This window comes from Bos javanicus, chromosome 16, assembly GCF_032452875.1.
Source record: "Bos javanicus breed banteng chromosome 16, ARS-OSU_banteng_1.0, whole genome shotgun sequence".
Taxonomy (NCBI): Eukaryota; Metazoa; Chordata; class Mammalia; order Artiodactyla; family Bovidae; genus Bos; species Bos javanicus.
The window spans coordinates 67,670,840-67,691,252 of NC_083883.1; the positions used below are offsets into that span (position 1 = coordinate 67,670,840).

The 20,413-nt window shown below is 38.4% G+C and overlaps 1 protein-coding gene across 3 annotated transcripts in view; it reads left to right on the plus strand.

Moving 5' to 3' along the window:
• Positions 1–20,413, plus strand: part of HMCN1 (hemicentin 1) — a 539,309-nt gene that overhangs the window by 240,012 nt on the left and 278,884 nt on the right. For all 3 annotated transcript variants that reach the window (XM_061383493.1, XM_061383492.1, XM_061383494.1), the window contains exons 12-14: positions 11,869–12,010; positions 13,770–13,897; positions 16,386–16,499. In XM_061383493.1, the coding sequence (XP_061239477.1) occupies positions 11,869–12,010; positions 13,770–13,897; positions 16,386–16,499 (384 nt within the window). The remainder of the gene's footprint in view (positions 1–11,868; positions 12,011–13,769; positions 13,898–16,385; positions 16,500–20,413) is intronic.

Sequence of the window (20,413 nt, forward strand, 5' to 3'; positions counted from 1 at the left end):
AAATTTTAAAGAAGTCTTGATGCATGTATATGCCATGAAGATTTTTGTCATTAAAAGAGAATGTGACTTAAATTTATCATTGCTTATCTCTGAAATTATCGCCTTTCTATTTAAAAATTTTTATTTTTATTTTATTTTTTTACTTTTGGCTGTGCTGAGTCTTTGTTGCTGTGTGCAGGCTTTCTCTAGTCGTGGAGAGTGGTGGCTGCTCCTCTTGTGGTTGTGGGCTTCTCCTTGTGGTAGCGGCTCAAGGATTTCAGCAGTTGTGGTGCGTGGGCTTAGTTGCTCCATGGCAGGTAGGATCTTCACAGACCTGGAATCAAACCTGGCTCAGTGGTTACTGGACCACCAGGGAAGTCCCTGCCTTTGTCTTATTCCCTGAATTTCATAACCACACTGGGATATGGGTGCGGAATATTTCACAAATCTAGCATATAGCTGCCAATATTTAGTCTTCACCTGTTTGAACTGAATTAAGCTAAATCAGTGTGTTTTACTGCTGTTGTACCCACCTACTGATAAGTCATTGAGTTAGTGACCTTCTCTTGAGATTTAATATTTTTTCTCTAGTCCAACACTGTCCACAAAAACTGTTTATAATGATGGAAATGTTGTGTATCTGTGCTGGCCCACATAATAGCTACCAGCTGTATGTGGTAGTAGAGTACTTGAACTATGGCTAGCGCACCTAAGGAGCCTGTTTGTGAAATTTGATTGAGCTTTAGAATTTTTAAATTTGAATTTAAATAGGCATGTAGATAGTGGATACAACTCGAGTTTTTCTGGAGGAAAAAAGGCAGACAGAGGAAGAGCAGAAATTTAGGAAACCTGTTGCTACTGCCATGTAGAATAACCAGTATCATAATTCGTTTGAGTTACTGCCATTCAGCAATAATTCTACCATTTTGGAAAAGTTGTAGCCAGGCCTTCGTATTTCCATTGATGAGATTTCACTTGAAACGGTTGCATTTGACTCCATATCTTTGGAATTTCAGTGCTCTTGACTCATTGCCTACAGGTCTGTTTTGTTTGTTTGGCTGACTTCTTAGTTTTAAATTTTCATCCGTTGCTTTTTGAAAAGAATCCCTGGCCACTTATGCAGGCTGACTAATAGTCCTGAAAAAACTTAAAAATCTTAATATATATTCCATTGCCGTTTCTCCTCATTGAAGATTGAGGAAAAGTGGAGTGAACATGCATATCTATCTACTTTAAATCATTCTTAGAGACATTGTGTTAGTTTCATTATGAAAACTTCACATTTTAAAATTAGTTACCACTAAAACTAGCTAGAGTTATCTTCCTACTCAGAAACTGAAATAATAATACATTTTCAAACAATATCAATATGTTTTAAATAAATGAGCTGTATAGGTAGGTATGCATCTTTTAGAATAGGACACAGCTGCTAACTACAGTTCTCAGCACTCTCAGTGAGAGTCATTATGTAACCTTTTGAAGCTAGTTTTTTCTGTAGTAAATACCGATTTTTAGAAGGGTCATAGATTCTGTAAAATACATTTCAGGCTGTAGGACTCCATGGAAATGGAGTTCAGTAATTAAATACTAATTACCTTCCAACTTCTCATGTAGCATGGCTTGATGTTAAGTCATGCCAGTATTTTAAGGGAATATATTATTCACAAAGAAAAATAAACTGGGGAATAGTTGTAAAACAGTTTTATTATGTGTTCAGAAATGCAAGACAATTAAGTGGTTGGACTAAATGTAGGTTTTAATTATCTCTAAAATGAGGATCTTTACTTAGCTTTTCTTGTGAGACCTCAAGTAAGAAAAGAAACGATACCAAAAACTAGTTAATGGAGTGTATTTCTTCTCATCAGAGTCTTAATTCCTCATGACGTAAAGTTATCGTTAGGAACATTTAGAAGTTTGGTAATCTTACATCCCAGAGATCAATTTATAGCCTTGAAATACTTTTTTTTTTTAAGAATGAAATTTTTATGCCTATGTAAACAATTGATAATCCGTTGTTCTCTTAGGTTCATTTGGGGCATAAATCCTTTTGGAGGAGGGAAATAAAAGCTTCTAAAACTTTACAATCCTGTTTCTTTTGAACATGAAAAATTATTGAGGTAAAAATCTATTCATGGTTGATTCTGTTAATCTGATTTGCTCTGGGGGTAAGGAAAGCTTTAGACCAGAAGTAGGGTGCTTGAGATCTATTTTCAGGAATCACGCCTCTCTCTCTCCTTCTCTCTCTCTCCACCCCCCTCACCCTCCTTTTGCCCAGGCCACACAAACACAATGCGTCAGTTTTTAACATTGAATTTCCCATGCCTTTTTAATTTATGGACATCTATTTAGGACATATTTTCTACAGCCTGATGATGGAATCAGTGGGTGATTGGCAATGCTAATAGGGATCTGTGTGAATGATCTAATAGGAAATTTCAAGTTCAAATGGAATTATCCCAGATGTAATGATGTTTTTCTGCCAAGGTGCCTCTCACTTACCCTATGCATGGTTAGTTCAGTTCTTCACTGCCCCTCATATCACTACCTTTGTTGTTATCTCCACTGGCATTATCCTTATCCTACTTGTGATGCACATGCCTAAACTACATCCATAAAAATTCTCTTTTTATGGACTTCCTTTCTTCTGATTTTGTTGCCCCACTCTACTCCATAGTACCATCAGGTGTGTTTCCCCTAAATATTAATTTCAATGTCCATCTTATTCAAACCCTTTTTGTGGTTTCCTAATTACCTTGGAATAAAATTTACACTCTGGAGTCTTCCACAAGCTAACTTTCTTTTAATAATACTTTCAGTATTTTATCTTCACCCTTTATTCACATAAAACCATGTATGGCGAAGAAAAAAATAAAAATGTTTCCTTTCAATATATGAAAACTGTTTACCCTAAAAGAATTAGATATTCATATGCCTTTTCTTTTATTCACATTTCCTTAATCTGGGTAGCTGAATACTTGAACTTGCTTTTTGAGGGTTCACTTCTAATTATTGATGATAAGTAGATAATCTATTAGCTTTTACCCATAGAATATTACTGATGCTGCTATATTTCATGTCAGATTAGTATCAGGCAGATAATTTTTGGTGGTTATGTATGAGATTCGAATTTTTCGTTGTATAGAATTTCTCAAAAAGATAGATAGGTACTACTCTTATCCTGTCTTCAAGTTTCCAGAACTGAGGTTTTGTTTTTTTCAATTTTTTAAGTCTGTTGAATTTGTTACAATATTGGCTTCTGTAGTTTTTATGTTCTGGGATTTTGGCCGCAAGACATGGGATCTTAGCTCTCTGACCAGGGATCGAACCCTCACCCCCTGCATCGGGAAGTGAAGTCTTAGCCACTGAACCACCAGGGAAGGCCCTAGAACTGCGTTTTTCTGGTCACTGAATGTTTTCTGTCACGCTCCATGTTCGTTGTACCTTCAGTGAGTCCCTGTGTCCTAGTGCATCTGGTGGGCTACAGTCCATGGGGGTGTCACAGAGAGTTGGACATAGCTGAGCACACATGCACACGCAGACACGCACACGGCTGAGTGCACACAGACACACACATACACATTTCAACTCCAGCCCCCGCCCTCTCACTTTCCACCACTATGTGATTTCCCTCAATTCCACTTCTCATACTCGAGTCACAGGCATGTCCTGACTGCCTCCAGGTTACCTCGTTCTCATTCTAGCTCCATGGCTTAGCTCACAGAGCGCTTTGACTTTCACGCTCCCTACCTGTATCCTGTGGTTGTTCAGTCGCCAAGTCGTGTCTGACTCTTTGCGACCCCATGCTCTGCAGCATGCCAGGCTTCCCTGTCCCTTACCATCTCCTGGAGTTCACACACATCCTACCTATGATGAAATGCTAAGCCCTCCTTTCTGAATGTTGTTAATCTCTTTTTAACAGGTATTCTGTAGAACTTTTATTTTTTTGCTATGCAATTCTGCGCTTAAAGTCATGATAAATTTCATGTATCGTGAAATTTTGTTTCCCCCTAACCATATTATATGCACTATGAAATACTTACTGCCTTTTTTTTTTAAATCATAATGCTTTGTACAGAGAGAAAACACAATTGTACCCACTAGATGTATACTCCTCAACTGCTGAATGGACTTCAGAATAACAATAATAGACTCCATTGGGGTCACCAACCTTATCTTTGATGTTTCCATATTAACTTCAATGGATTATTTGAATCACATCAACAATTTTAGACTTCATTATATAGGTACTTTCTTTTCCTGTTACAGTACACGCAAGCATACGATTGCTTACAAAACCAAAATCTGATAATTATCTGGTGAAAAAATTTATAGAGATGTTATCATTAAGGTATTGTTTACTCTAGGTCACCCTAACTTAAGAATTCTATCATGTGAGTTTTGCAAAATTTTATGATAGGCTAAAACAATTGATCACTTCTAAGGTGTCACAGTGGCCACTATATTTCCAAATGCTTTTTACTTGTCAGGGTTAGGAATAAAAATTAGAAAAAGTGGAGTGGTATTTATTTATATGTCATGGGTTTTAAATTTTGTTTAAAACAGAGTAGGGACATCCCTGGTGGTCCAGTGGTTAAGACTCCACACTTCCAGTGCAAGAGGTGTGGGTTCGATCCCTGGTTGGGAAAATAAGATCGCACATGCTACACAGAGTGGCTTAAAGATTAAGTAAAACAAAACAAACAAAAACAAAAACAGACTCTCTTCCTTTTTATCTGGGAAGAGAAAAAAATCTTCTGTTGACTCCACTGACTGCTCCTTTATGAGGAAGATTTTTGAAGCTCAACATAGGCATCCTGGTGAAATTTGAGCATAGTCACTGCAGAGCTGACGTTTCCTCCACAATCGTGTGCTGCCGCATGGAACTCAAAGGGCCAGAAAAGCCTTCTTTCCTCCTCCTGTGTCTGTATGAACACGAGGAGTATTCATCTTCTGTGGTGTCAAGAAAGGGCAGATATCTGTCACTAATTAGACCATGTCACTGGAGAGAATTTTGCAATAAAAAAGGAAATATTTCTCAAGCTGATTGATGAAGTAAGTCCCTAATGACCAGAATTACTTCACTAAGATTGAAATTGATATTATCAGAACCATATGCTCATTACATCATCATAACTCTTTTTTAGCATGTGCCAGGTGGCATAGGTATTAGTCTTTTTTCATCAGTAAAACTAAATTTGTCTATTTTTATTTAAATTTCTAATATATTTTGAATATATGGAAGCATCTCAAATTTCAGAGGAATCAAGTAACATATGAAAAGTATTATCTATTACTGGAATACTATATGTAAACCAAAGATTTCTGATCAAGTTTCATGTGTAAATGTCTGGATAATACATTTGTACATACATATTTTAAATACTGTGGTACTTATTCTATCATTCTTTGTCATACTTTGCCATATAATGGAATATAAATAATAGCAAAAATTACAGAGAGCCTATTATTTGTCAGGAATTTTTAAAGTGTTTTATGTATTCAATGGACTTCCCCTGTGGCTCAGATTGTAAAGAATCTGCCTAAAATGCAGGAGACCTGGGTTCGATTCCTAGGTTTGGAAGATCCCCTGGAGAAGAGAATGGCTCCCCACATCAGTATTCTTGCCTGAAGAATTCCATGGACAGAGGAGTCTGGCGGGCTTCAGTCCATGGGGTTGCAAAGAGTTGGACATGACTGAGACACTAACACTTTCACTTTTCATGTATTCAATATATTAATTCCACAATAACCCTATGAGTTAAGATGCCTTTATTATCTCCATTAAAGTATACATCGGATGCCGTGGATTCAGTTCAGTTCATTTCATTCACTCAGTTGTGTCTGACTCTTTGAGACCCCATGAACTGCTTCCCTGTCCATCACCAACTACCAGAGCTTGCTCAAACTCAAGTCCATCGAGTTGGTGATGCCATCCAACCATCTCATCCTCTGTCGTCCCCTTTTCCTCCTGCCTTCAATTGTTCCCAGCATCAGGGTCTTTTCCAGTGAGTCAGTTCTTTGCATCAGGTGGCCTAAGGATTGGAGTTTCGGCTTCAGGATCAGTCCTTCCCAATGAACATTCAGGACTGATCTCCTTTAGGATGGACCGGTTGGATCTCCTTGCAGTCCAAGGGACTTTCAAGAGTCTTCTCCAACACTGCAGTTCAAAAGCATCAATTCTTCAGTGCTCAGCTTTTCTTTATAGTCCAACTCTCACATCCATACATCATGACTACTGGAAAGACCATAGCTTTGACTAGACACCATGTTTGACTTTGAAACCATGGACTATTTAACCATTTTGAGTCTTAGTTATTTTTTTTTACCTGTGAACTGACAGTAGTGCTTCACAGGGTTACTGAGGAAAACAAATGCTGGTCTGGAGTTAGATACTTGGCACATAGGCGCTCAGTAACTTCTGCCCTCCTTCCTGTTTCGGTGAACTGACTACTAGAAAGAGACTGAGTCCCTAATTGTATACAATACACTTTCGTGTACAATATTCTGTGAGATCTTTGAGGTCACCGAGTGTCAGAAACATAGTAGGTACTCAGTAAATATTTGTTTTGTGAAAGGACTCTAAATATACCAGTGGTGGAAAATATGTTAAATTATTGTTTCAGTAATTCAAATCATTACCAATGTCTGATTAAACCACCTTGAAGAGAAAGGCCTTAAGTGTTGTCTCTGATAATTCCTACCAGAGGCATAACATCAACAAATCAGACCCAATTACCAGTAACAGGAAATTTGCGTCCTGTGTATGAAGATGATGCTGGAGATTTTTAAGACTTTGTTGAGATTTTATCTTCCTTGGTCTTTGCAGTTGGGGTCATGGCTGTTTTCATGCTCTTCTTATATAAGATGCATTTTGCCTAGGTCTTAGAGTAGTATTTTTCATTCTTAGTATCCTAATCTATGTTTAACATTTTAAAATCATTGGTGGGGAATTATGAAAACTTTCGTATTTCTCTTTTGCTGTGGTTAAAATATAAAGAATGAATTAATGCCTTGTTACCTAACAGAGTGCCATATTCCCATCACTTTGGCTAATGAGCAGTAGGCTGTTATTTAGGATGATGGTGCTGATGGCTGGTCTTAGTGGTGGTGATGATAATGGCAGTGACTGTGGTATTGAAATGAGGTTGAAAACCAACTAAGAATGGATTACTTCTCCTCAAAGCCTAAAAGTGGACTCTGGATTTTGATGGAATTTAACTTCTTCTTACTTCACGAGAACTATCTTATTAAAACAAGATGAGCTTTTTTCCCCTAGGAATTAAAAAAAAAAAAATCTAACAGCTGAAATGATTATGTTGAGAGATGCTGATCTCTCCTAGCAAGAATCCCACTGATGGGCTCTGTAGTTTGTATATCAAAGTGAAAATAAATGTCAGTTACCCAAAGCAAGATGTAGAGAGCTAAGAGGTCATTTCTCCAATAAAACCTGGATATAGAGTACATCCTTATTTAACCTGATCAAGTAAAAGCTGAATCATTCTGATCATTTTTATTCAACAGTTATTTGGTCAAAATGCAGTTATGTTTGCCTATGGTTGTTCATATTCTTTCTGATTTTCTTATTGTCAGCAGAAATATTCTTTCCAGGGCAGTGGTAAATTTCTCACCTTCTGTGGGATGATGTCATCCCATCTGTATGTTGCACACAGACTTACTTCATGACCCTGAACAGCACCCTATATCCAGGCTTTATTGGAGATATGACCTCTTAGCTCACTACATCCTGGTTTGGGTAACTGACATTTATTTTCACTTTGATATCTGAACTACAGAGCCTACCAGTGGGATTCTTGCTGGGACAGACGCCAAGCCAGTTCTGGCAGAGGCCACTGGAAGGCATCGTGTTTAGCCAAAAATCCCAGGAGCTGCTGAATCTTTGCAGCAATCCTATGTCAAAATGAGGTAGATATGAGAAACCTTTTATTTGGGGAAGGTGGGAGTAAATGTGGGTATTCAAAAAATTCCACAGAGAAACAAGTGTTCGTTTTTTTCCACTTCTTCCCCTGAAGATTGTCTGCAGCTCTCCCACAACATGTGTGGTAGTCCAGCATTTCAGAATTGATGGACTCCAGATGGAATCACAGTTTGGACTTACTGGCTATGGCTAGTCTGCCCTTGACCTCACACATTTCTCCAGCCCTCTGTTGACTAAGAGGAAACCATAGAATAGTATTAGCTAGCAACCAAGTCTGCTGGCCAGAAAAACCCTTAAGGATTAACTTCAAAGACAAAATTATTTGAAAAACACAATATAAACAGGAAAAAAAAGGGGAGTGAGTGATTAGAAGCTGCTAGCAATTAGGCACTAATTAGGTTTGTTCCATGGTATAGCTGCCCCGTGGCACCGTTTGTATCTCTTTCAAATGTATAGGGATTCCTCAGGCTAGCGTTTCTTGGTGAAGCCAAACCACAATTTGCAGACCAACTTATTATAAAGATACACCACAAATATATCCAGATCTAACTGATGAACTGAACTCTCAAATTCATTTGTAGTAAAAACCTGGTTAAGTGAAAAACTCACACCCTGTCTGTTTGGCTCATCAGTATATCCCTGTAAGTTAGCACAGAGCTTGGAACATAATAATTGTGCAAAAAGCATATTATTGAATTAATTTATTTTTGTTGATACTCATGACATCTATTTCAGACATCGTGCAAATGAATTTATTTTTATCTTATTGAGTGGGGCATATTTACACAAAGTAAATTATTTAAACTACCATTTATAAAACAAATAAGTCACAGGGATATAATGTACAGCAAAGGGAATTTAGTAATATAACAATTTTGTGTGGTGCTTAACTATAAAAATAATCATGCTATACACCTGAAATTAATATAATATTTAAGTCAATTATACTTCAATAAAATGTAAAAAAAATAAGCGGGCTTTAAAGAGAAAGGCAATCATTAAATATTTCTTTGATGATACCTTTGTTGATGATTAATTCTTACTCTGAAGTAGTATAGATGTAAAACATGTAATTGATTAGACCAGCCTTATCAGCATCCCAGTTACCCCAGAGAATTCTTGTATTCTTTTAGATAATAAATTTCTGATTTAACGTTTCATTTTTGAAGGTTTTTTTTCGGCCACAGAGGTAAAATATAATATGCACTTTGAATAATGGATATTTTCTTTTAAGTTGAGCTGTTGTGAATCCATGGGCATGAGGCAGATGATCAATATAGCTGGATCTTGAGAGGTTGGCAGGCATAACAATTCTCAGAACCAAGTTAGAGTTTAGGAATGACCTGTGTTCCCTCAATGGTTTTAAGTCTCTGTTATTTACAAGTCACTGGACAATGTCAAAGGGATGTTAAATATTGTGGAGTATACTGGAATATGGAATAATATTAAAGACATGGCCTCAACCTCAGCAAAATTTATAAAAAATTTATTAAAAAGGGAAAGAACAATTCAAACAAAGCAGGCTGCTGTCAGGACAAGTTTAGTTCTCAACCTGTGTTCACTATATAGAAAGAGGCAAAAGGCTCTGTCTGGAGACCTTACCTGAAAACAGGTTTATATTGAAGTTCCAGACAAACAGGTGGAAGCCAGTGGTCAGCTAGTTGGAGCAGAGTAGCAAGGGTCCCCGTGGTAACCAGTGGAGACTCTGAAACATTTGGATCAGATTCATTTTACTCTCAAAAGCAATTTACCTGTCATGCTTTCGTTGCTTTTGGTATCTCTCCTGCACTGATGGGGCCAGATCCCTGATGGAGAGTACCCTAAGAGCTCCTTCCCAGCCAGAGCCCGGGTTGGGGGTGGGAAGCCTAAGGCCAGTGTCATCGAGGCTTCAAGGGCACCATCGTACATGTGTGGTCCCGGTTCCGGCTTGGCCATGGAGCTCTTGCTGTGGCTGACTGCACGCTGCTACTGCTGTTGCTGCTTGTGCAGCTGAGCTGCATGGGCCAAGTTCTAAGCCAGGATCACCTTTATACTGCCTGCTCTGCTTCATGGTCATCACTGTGGCCATGGTCACCTACCTGCCTGCTAGGTCAACATGGTCAGGTAGTAGAGAATGTGAGTATCGTCAGGTGGTTCATCCAGTCCTTCAGGTATATATATTCAAGTATATATTCCCATTCACTTTGAGATAAAGGGCCACCAGAAGCTGGAGGTGGACCACTTCTGTGTCATTGTTTCTAACCACTAGAGCATCCTGGGCACAGTGGGTCTCAAGAAGGACCTTCCCAAGGGTTGCCAAGCAGGAGCTGCTCTTCACAGGGCACATGGGCCTGACCGTGTACCTTGGTGCATCTTCATGGCTGATGCAGATAATCAGTAAACAGTCTATAATAGGAAAAGAAGAGAGTTTTATTCAAGTCAAACTGAGGACAGTGGCCTTGGAGACACAGATTCAAGAATATTATTATCATTGTACAAAATGAGAGAGGCTTATATAGGCAAAAACCACAGTGTTGCGTAAGTTGTTTGTCAAGATTAGGATTGAAACTGGCAAGAAGTAGGGATGCTTATTAAGCAAGGATTGTTTGGGGAGCGAGATGGTTGCATAGTTACAAGGGGAGACCTTGAGACCATAAGGTTGCAGCTGGCAACTGCTAGTAGATGTTTTGAGAACAGCTGTTGGTGTCCTTGAGTCTGATGCAGCTCAGAAGATTCAGGTTCTTGGTGATGCAGGAGCTTGTCTGAAACCACATTCACAGCGGTCACCTGTCTCCATTTTGAATGCTTGAACCGGTTACTCCATTTTAATTTTTTAAATCCATTCTTTAATGGTTAAAGCAGGTGTACAATGCACATTTGATAATCCATCAACAGGCTGCTCTGACTAGCATAAAGTTCAAGCCAGATCATGTATAAGCCAGAATGACTTTGCCATCCCTCAGTATGTGAACATTTCTTTCATCATCATCTGGCAGTGCTCCAGGACCTGATGGCCCACGTGGTCTAGCGTGTGGTTAGGGAGAACCTCGAAGTGTGGTGCTGCTCCACGTGCACTCAGAATGACAATAGGGACCTGCTCCCTTTCAAAAGGAGACTTCTACCTGGTGATCCAAGTCCATTTGCCCCTTCCCTCTGTGTTGGACTCCACCTTCTCCTACAACCACAAGAGGAAACTCTTGGCCTCGGAACTATTAAGGTGGAGGTGCTGAATACCACCCCTACCCAGCAGCCTCCCTGTGGCTGATGTCGCCAAGGTCATGGACACCTGCCACCAGGCCATGAGGACCACCTGGCTAGGGAATGGACGGAGGAATCCCCGCCCCAGGACCTCATATCACTGTCCTAATCCTGCTGCTCTCCTCCTTGCATTCAGGGAGCAGGAAAGTGGAGGCCTCTTCCTGTCATTGACCTCAGACCCAGACTCCTGATGTGCCCTCAAAGGAGAGTGTGCCAGGCCCTCGCCATGCTCTGAAGGCAAGGCCTTGCCCACCCTCATGCCTCCAAGATCTGGGAGTAGGATCAGGCTGCTGCTCCAGTGGGCTGACAGGGCTGGGCTGAGCTACACGACCTTGGGATGAATGACTGGAGATGAAGCCCTCTACGGTCCTCCCCAGGCCTGTGGTACAGAGTCAAGCTTTGGGGTCCCAGCCCCAGCCTGCATCAGTCTTTCATGAAGAGGAGGGACTCTGGGGAAGCGAGGAGAGCAGACCCTGGTCTCATACAACTGCCGAAAGCTGGAAGACAGGGTCTGCATTCCTTGCCCGCCTTGGGGAGTACGTCTGCTGAGTAACTGCAGCTTTTTTGTTATTGTTTATAAACAAATTCCTGGAAGTGCAAAATAAAAAAATGTTATAAAGTAAAGGTGTGGTAGTGATAAGTCTGCAAATCTGCTAATAGAGGAAGCTCCTGACATCATTGGCATTTCACGCTGTGTGTTTTCTTTTTATCTGTAGAACCGCCCAAAGTCACTGTGATGCCTAAGAATCAGTCCTTCACAGCTGGATCTGAGGTCTCCATCATGTGTTCTGCAACAGGTTATCCCAAACCAAAGATCGCCTGGACCGTGAATGATGTGTTTATCATGGGTTCACACAGGTACTGGGTTTGTATCATGTTCTTTGTTTTTACTGAATAAGAGGAGTTGATGAAATTTCTGGTCAGAACTAATCTGACTAAATCTCTGGGGTTAAGGGAAGTTTGACACAAATCTGCAGCTTTAGATTTTCTCAATAGGCCAGGAAATGTCCATAAAGTAATAAATGATGGATGTCTAGAGTCTGAAGTTCTTGAGTGTTGAATTCAACAGCTAGAACTGAGTATTTCCTTACTTTGCTTTGTAAACAGAACACTGTAACAGTTGATTTACCATGAATAATCGTGTGCTAAGTCACTTCGGTTGTGTCTGACACTCTGTGACCCTATGGATTGTAACCCTCCAGGATCCTCTGCCAATGGGATTCTTTAGGCAGGAATACTGGAGTGGTTTGCCATGCCCTTCCTCCAGGGGATCTTCCTGACCCAGGAATTGAACTGGCATCTCCTACGTCTCCTGTATTGGCAGGCACGTTCTTTACCACTAGCACCACCTCGGAAGCCCATGAATAATTGGAATGGGGATAATAAACTTTCTGTGGGTAAATTGATGTGCATTTAACCCATCCACTAAAGGCTTGGTCCTGGGATTTGACAGGAGAGAGAGGCAGAAGCAAAGGATGGAATAGTAGCTCTAATTAAAGTGTATGCAGACTTTCTTCATAACTCATGTTCACCGTTGCCTCTCATACTACATTTCTAATTGTAGTATTTTATTCTGCTGGATGCTTTTAAAAGAAAATGAATCCTCTCATGTTCAAAGAAAGTAATAAACACTTGGGACATAAACAGTGAAGTTTCCAGCCATCAGGCTCCCCATTACTCTGGGTTTGTCATGAGAAGACGATCTTAGCTGTGAGCCAAATTCTATTCCTGGTCTCTTCAGGGACTCACTTGAGACATGAGGCATTGCATCTCTCAGGTTTTCATTTTGAGGAACTGTTTAGCTTAGAAGTTCACACAGAGCAAGATTGCCTGGGTGCAAACTTCGCTTCTTCCCTTTACTGACACTGACTTGGGGCAATTTGTATAACCTCTTTGCTCATCTGTATAACAGATAGAATAGTAATATCTAACTCATTGGATTGTTGCTGCTGCTGCTAAGTCACTTCAGTCGTGTCCGACTCTGTGTGACCCCGTAGACGGCAGCCCACCAGGCTCCCCGTCCCTGGGATTCTCCAGGCAAGAACACTGGAGTGGGTTGCCATTTCCTTCTCCAATGCATGAAAGGGAAAAGTGAAAGTGAAGTCGCTCAGTCGTGTCCGACCCTCAGCAACCCCATGGACTGCAGTCTTCCAGGCTCCTCCGTCCAAGGGATTTTCCAGGCAAGAGTACTGGAGCGGGGTGTCATTGCCTTCTCTGCATTGGATTGTTAGGAACATTTAAAACATGAATAAATGTAAAGCTGCTAGATCAGCCTTGGCACATGGCAATTATTAGATATGTGGAACCTATTGTTATTATTCTGGAGAAGGAAATGGCAACCACTACAGTATTCTTGCCTGAAGAATCCCAGGGAGAGAGGAGCCTGGCCGGGCTACAGTCCATGGGGTCGCAAAAGTCGGACACGACTGAAGCGACTTAACACACACACATATATTGTTACTATTACAATGTTTCGTCTTACATAGTGATGCTATTAATTGTTTTTGCAATCAGCACCAAAGGCATAACTCTAACGTATTTGAAGATATTTGAAGGAAGTTGCTATAGTTCCTTGATCCTATTACTATTTTCAATTTTATTTTCTTTTTGTCTATAGGTATAGGATGACCTCAGAAGGTAACTTATTTATCAAAAATGCAGTTCCCAAAGATGCAGGGATCTATGGTTGCCTGGCAAGTAATTCAGCTGGAATGGATAAACAGACTTCTACCCTCAGATACATTGGCAAGTATAATCAGTTTAAAAGCCAGTTCAAATAGGATGAATATCATATCAAGTAATGTAAAAGTGCAAATTAATATTGGAATGAGTCATATCCAGTTGTATAATTTTTTATTTGTCTCACACACTGATTAAAGCAAATATTTTAACTAATTTAAGTTAAAAGTTCAGGAAATGAATAGCTTCATTAGTCAACAGAAATCAAGGAAGATTCCAGATTATGGAAGAGTTTCTGATTGCCCATAGAGTTCTGTCCTTCCATGGTTGATTTGTACTTTGTAATATTTTACTTACAAATCAACAGATTCTATATTTTTCCTAGTTTACCTCAACTTTTGTTTTACATTTTCCACTTACGTCCATGTATGTTTGAATTTATATATTCATACGTAAATGCATGTATATGAAATTGTTTATAACATTTATATTATAATTAAATATTTATAACATTCCTGTCACTATCTAGATATTATTTTTGGTTTTCATCTTCAGTTTTTCCTCTCCAAACTCAAGTATTTATTGAAGATAAATATTTTATTTTTCTTATAATAATAAATAATATCATGACAACTATTCTATAATATCACATAATTATTAGAATATATACATTCTAACATGTAAATGTAATCTAATCTATTATAATACATAATCAAATATTCTAATAATATATAATAGAATATTTCTTTTAATTTGATGTTTCTTAGACAGAGAAAGGACATGGGCATTACATACTCAATCTCAGTTTGTAAATTGTAAATAATTAGTGACTAGAAATTCACTCTTTCTCTCATTTTTATTTACCATAGTTCATAGTAAGGTATGTGGAGAGGAAGGAGTATAAAAGAGTCATAATAAAGACTGAGAATTATAGAGGGTATGTATAGATGAGGGAGGTAACAAAAGTTAAATACTCACCTAAAAGCCTGGGAAGAGTGGTTTCATTTGTACAAATTAGAAAGGCAGGTGGTGAATAAGTTTTTGAAGGGAAAATGGGCTTAGATTTAGAGATGACAATGAAAATCAATCACAGAACACCCATGTGGAGAGAGACCAGACAGTTGGGAATAGGATTTGCATTGCAGAAATGAATTTTGGTTCATTCACAAAGAAACCAAAATATTCCACCCATTTATTTAACTTATTAATCACTCAAAGTATGTAAAATGCTATGCTAGAGATTATGGAGTGTAAAATTTAAAAAAAAAAGTACATCATGAGGCCCTTATTTTTCAAGAGTGTGAATAATGAAAGTAGATATACATAAAGAAATATAATAAGGAAGACACATAAGCACTAACGTGGGAGGCTGGCAGAGGGAAGAGTAATAATTCCAGACGGGGAATTTGCAAGCATTTCTCAAAGGAGACAGGATTTAAGCTCAGTCTAGAAGACTGAGTGGGATTTAAAGAGTTGTGACGAAGGGTGTCAGGCAGAGGAAACAACTTTAGCAAAAGTAGGAAGATGGAGAAAATAGGGCATGTTTTGAAACAAGTGTGGCTCCATACCTGTGGCAAGTCAGAAAGTGTAAAGGGGGTGAAATTCAAGAAAAAGCCATGAACCAATATGAGTTTCGAAAGCCAGACTAGGAAATTATGAAATGCAATCACTGAAGTTTTCTAGCCAGGTAGTAACATGATCTTTGAGAAGTTAACTCTTGGCTTTGTTTAAAACTACCTCAGTTGAAGTTGGAAAGACCTAAAATGTTCAATTCATTTAAAAAAATGGGTGTGTAAATGGAAGCATTAGGCAAAGGGGTGAATTAAAGAGAGCTAAGGAAAGAAACTTAGAGGATGTCTGCATTTAACATCAAAGGGGAAAACAGACTCAAAAGTGGGAGACTGCTTTTTATAGGTGCGAAGTTTAGCCTTAAGTAAGCATTAGTCACTCAGTCATGTCCTACTCTCTTTGATCCCATAGACTATAGCTCCCCAAGCTCTTCTGTCCATGGAATTCTCTAGGCAAGAATACTGGAGTGGGTTGCCATTTCCTTTTCCAGGGGACCTTCCCAACCCAAGGATTAAACCTAGGTTTCCCCCATTGTGGGCAGATTCTTTACCATCTGAGCTACAGAGAGGAACTCCAAAAAAAGTTTAACCTTAAAGAACAACTGTCTCTGTAGATAAGACATGAATATCCTTAAAGTCACATAGAAAATGCACATCAATTAATTGAAATACGCATCAGTTGTGCACATTTCAAAATGTGTATCTCGGAGAAAATGTGCATCAATTAATATCCTAAATTTTTGGACTCTGTTTTAGCAGAATTATTTTCGCCTGATATTCTTTTGGTTTTTATAGATGATCTTTTATCACACACATCATTGTGCATATACATTAGAAGAGTTTATTTCTATTTATTATAAATACTGAGATGGCCACAGGCACATAAATAATGATTGTTTTTTTTAATGGCTTCATTTAGTAAACATAAACAAGGTGCACGTGGCATTGTGCTAGGCTTTAACTGTTTGCATGTTTGTTGTTTTCAGAAGCCCCGAAGTTGATTGTAGTTCAGAGTGAGCTCTTGGTTGCCCTGGGAGATACAACAGTTATGGAATGTAAAACCTCTGGTGTTCCTCCACCTCAAGTTAAATGGTTCAAAGGTACATTTCTTAAGTATGTTCATGTCTGATTCACTTAGTATTGCTCTCTCTTTTGGATAAAAATAATTTGTTAAAAATTTGTTTTGGTGTGTGACTTAGCAGCCCCATAAAATGTGTTTATGGTCTCACTAGAGACGGCAGTTCAACATGCTGCACTCTGAATTTCAGCATTTGGCATCTGGTGTGGATTATAGAACCGTGAAAATCAAAGCAGGAAAACTTCTCCTCTGCTAATCCAGCTGAACATTCTCTTTGTTAGTTTAGGATTGTTTCCTGTAGAAAATTGTCCAGGAATACTCAGTTCATGTTTAAAATAGCTTCTCTGATTTCAGTTCACTTTGCTTAGGCTCTCACAATTAGGAAGTTTCCTAGATTCTGCAGATTACTTTTCTATAAAGTGCTCAAATAAAGACTCGTGTTAAAGCTTACAATTGAATACCATTTGTGATTTAAAGACAAATGTATTTTGTGGTCAGCTTTATCATGCGTGGTAGATGTTTATGTCAAGTATAGAAATGATCTGCCCCTGTTTGTGACATAAAGGTTCTGCCTCTGTGATTCTATAATAAAATAATAATAATGTGCTGCTTGTCCCTGGTGAAAATGCCCTTGGGCCCTGGTCCAGGCTCAGATGCTGACAGTGGCTATCTCTGCAGAGTGTCCCGCTCCTGTTTCTCTCAGTTTTTCCAGTCTATGAGAAAGAAAAATCCCCACAAACACCCTGAGAGGGGAGGTTGCTAGGATTATTGAGATGCTGTTTGCAAAATACTCTTTAATCTTCAGATGAAAAATGCTAAATAGTACAAAGCACTATTGTTATGATTCTGTTTGTTAAATCACAGACATTCCCATAGCAACAGGTTGATGTCATAATCACAAAATTGTGAATTCACCTCGGGTTCAAACTCTTGGGGAACATGAGGTGAAAAAGAACATGAAGCTTTATGCAGAAAGCAAATACTTTCAATAACATAAATCAGAAACAGGGAGGGAAACAAGGAGATAATGTCATTTTTCATAGTTTTCCTTGTTAAATGATTTTTAAGTCTTTGTGTTTTCTCTGATAAGAAAGCATTTGTGGATTTGCTTCTTAATTAGGTTTCAGTTCTATTTCAGTCAACAAAAATGAATTTCCCTGATTTGAAATGCTTAAATCTTTAACTTTCAAATGAAATAGATAATAGTTTCAAACTCTCATCTTAAAGAAATCCAGAAAAAATGTGTTATAGAGGTAGTTCTCTTTTTTAATTGTCATCAGGAGTTTATATTAAAAATAAAAATGTTTTAAAAACTAATAGAACCTGGTGATTTCTCTGCCTGTGTAGAGCTGAGTCACAGAAAGAGTCTTTTATGCTCTCAGATTGGGGCTACTCTCCTGAATAACTTTGTATGTCAGTTTTGGCCCCACAGATACCTTGGGATCTAAATGAGGAGTTAGGGAACCAGCCAGCCACCACATGGAAGATTCTAGAATTAACTATGCATTTGTTTCTCTTCTCGACTAGAGACATTGGAGTTCAATGGGCCAAGTAAATCCTATCTCATTTCTCTGTTCAAATTATGCACCAGCAGAGCTAGCATGTGGGCATTAAACACTGACAGATGATTATGCAGGACCTGCATTTTGTTGAGCAGCAACACACACAGCTGCCCTGAGCCCCAGGATCACTGGCTCTCCCAGTCACAGGCAGGCAATTTATCCCTTAGGCAGAGTCTGGATCATAAAGAGAAAAGCCAGAAGACAAACCAGTTTATTTGCAAACTGGCTTGAAAAAAGAAAGGGGTGGGGGGCAGCTGGACCTTTCTTGTCCATCTCTGCTGGAATGAGACACCAGCAAAATTAGGAAAATCCCTCATTTGGGAAACTACAGGTAATAGATTAGTTCTTTCCCTAACCATAAGAATAACCTTTTGATCATGCCTTTTTTTCCCCCCAGGCAGTTCTGATTGAATAAAGTAACAGTTTGTTTTTTAAACAGACGTTACAGCATTGTTAACTCTCTGCACAGTTGTACAGTGGATCTCTAGAACTCATTCATCTTGTGGGACTGAAACTTTAAGCCTGTTGAACAATGACTTCCCATTTCCCCTGCCCTGCAGCCTTTGGCAGCCACCATTCTTTAATAAGTGGTATTTCATTCAGACCATTCGAGAAAAGGAATCTCACACATACAAATGCCCACCAAAATTTTAGATATTAGAAACGAGCAACATAAGATGGGTTCAAAGAAAGAATCAAGGACACTATTAAAATATTGTATGAAGAGTATTTGTGGCAAAATGGTAAAGAAATTGGGTTTCTTTAGATTGGTGGTTATTATAGTTGGGAATCCCTGGAGGTTCCCACCAACTCTTTCCAGGTCCATGAGATCAAAATTATTTTCCTGATGATACCAAATTGTTATTTGACTCTTTCACACTCATTGTCTTATGAGTGATTCGTGAAGTTTTAGGAGCTGTGTAACATGTGATATCCAGTAGAGTGAATGCAGAAGCAAAAAAGAACACTCAACAGTCTTCTTTTAAGCTAGACAGTCTAGAGATTTGCAAAAATGTGAAACAATGCAACTTTTCTCACAAAATTTCTCTAGTTCAGAGAAATATTATTTTTTATAGGATAGATTTATGTTAAAATGTCATGAGTTACTAGAAAATAAGTGCATATGCTTTTAAACTTTTCAGTTTCTTTTCTAAAATGCTGCTGCTGCTAAGTCGCTTCAGTCGTGTCCAACTCTGTGTGACCCCATAGACCGCAGCCCACCAGGCTCCTCTGTCCCTGAGATTCTCCAGGCAAGAATACTGGAGTGGGTTGCCATGTCCTTAGTACAGATAAATATAATCTACATAAACAAAAACTCTTTAAAGTCCCTGATAATTTTTTAGAGTGTAAAAAAGAGTCTTGAGACAAACATTTTTGAGAACCAATAAAGAACTTTCAACAGTTTAAAGGATCTTATGTCATGGATAAATTATCTATTAGTCTTTATGTCCATAGATGCCAAAATCTAATTTAAACTAAAGCAGAAAGTATCCTCCTTAGTGGATAATGATTGTTTTAAATCCTAGAATGTCAGCAAAATTTATATACTATAATGTATGTAAATATTCTTCTAATCTTATCTAATATTAAAATTAAAGATTTACTCCCCCAATCATCTTCATCTCAAAGTTCTGTATTTCTTTATGGCTTTATAGCAATACTTTGATTGCTAATTGTTCAGTAGAAATCAAGAGAGATTATCAAAATATGATCAGTATGTAAACCTGATATAACCAGTGTTTTCCAATTTATATTTTGTTTCATTACTGCTGTTTTTAAAATACTTTTATTTAGAAAAAAGTGCTAGCAAAAAGGTCTTATTTCATCCTGTTATGTCCTCTGACATATATAGAAAAAACTAAGGGAGAAGTAAAATGCAAAACTCTAAATGCGTTTTAGTCCAAACATTTTAATGCTTGATGAACAGCTTGGTCACATTGCATCCTCCCCTAGTGGGAGGAAGGTTTATGTCAACATCATCTGCTTTTACTTATGAAAATTTCCCAGACGCACATAGACAAGGCTTTAGCTGCTTCTCTCATTCTCGCATGGTGTGCAGTAGCCAGCTTAAAAGGATGATTGAGGTTTTAAATGTTGGAATGCTGAAAAATACTTTATTTTTGGCACTCACAGTTGCTAATGTAATTTTTTTGTTTTGATATTTATGGCTTCTTTGACCTCATCTCCTCCTCAAATTATAAAAACAAAATGAGAATTTGTTTGTCACCCTAAGTCTGTTGGTTGTTGCTTTGTATAGTGTTCTAGAGAATTACTAGCTCTAGGGTTTTAGCCTGTTAAAAGCTAAGGGACACAGATGTAGAATACAAGCTTATGGTTACCAAGGGGGAAACAGAGGGATGGCATAAATTGGGAG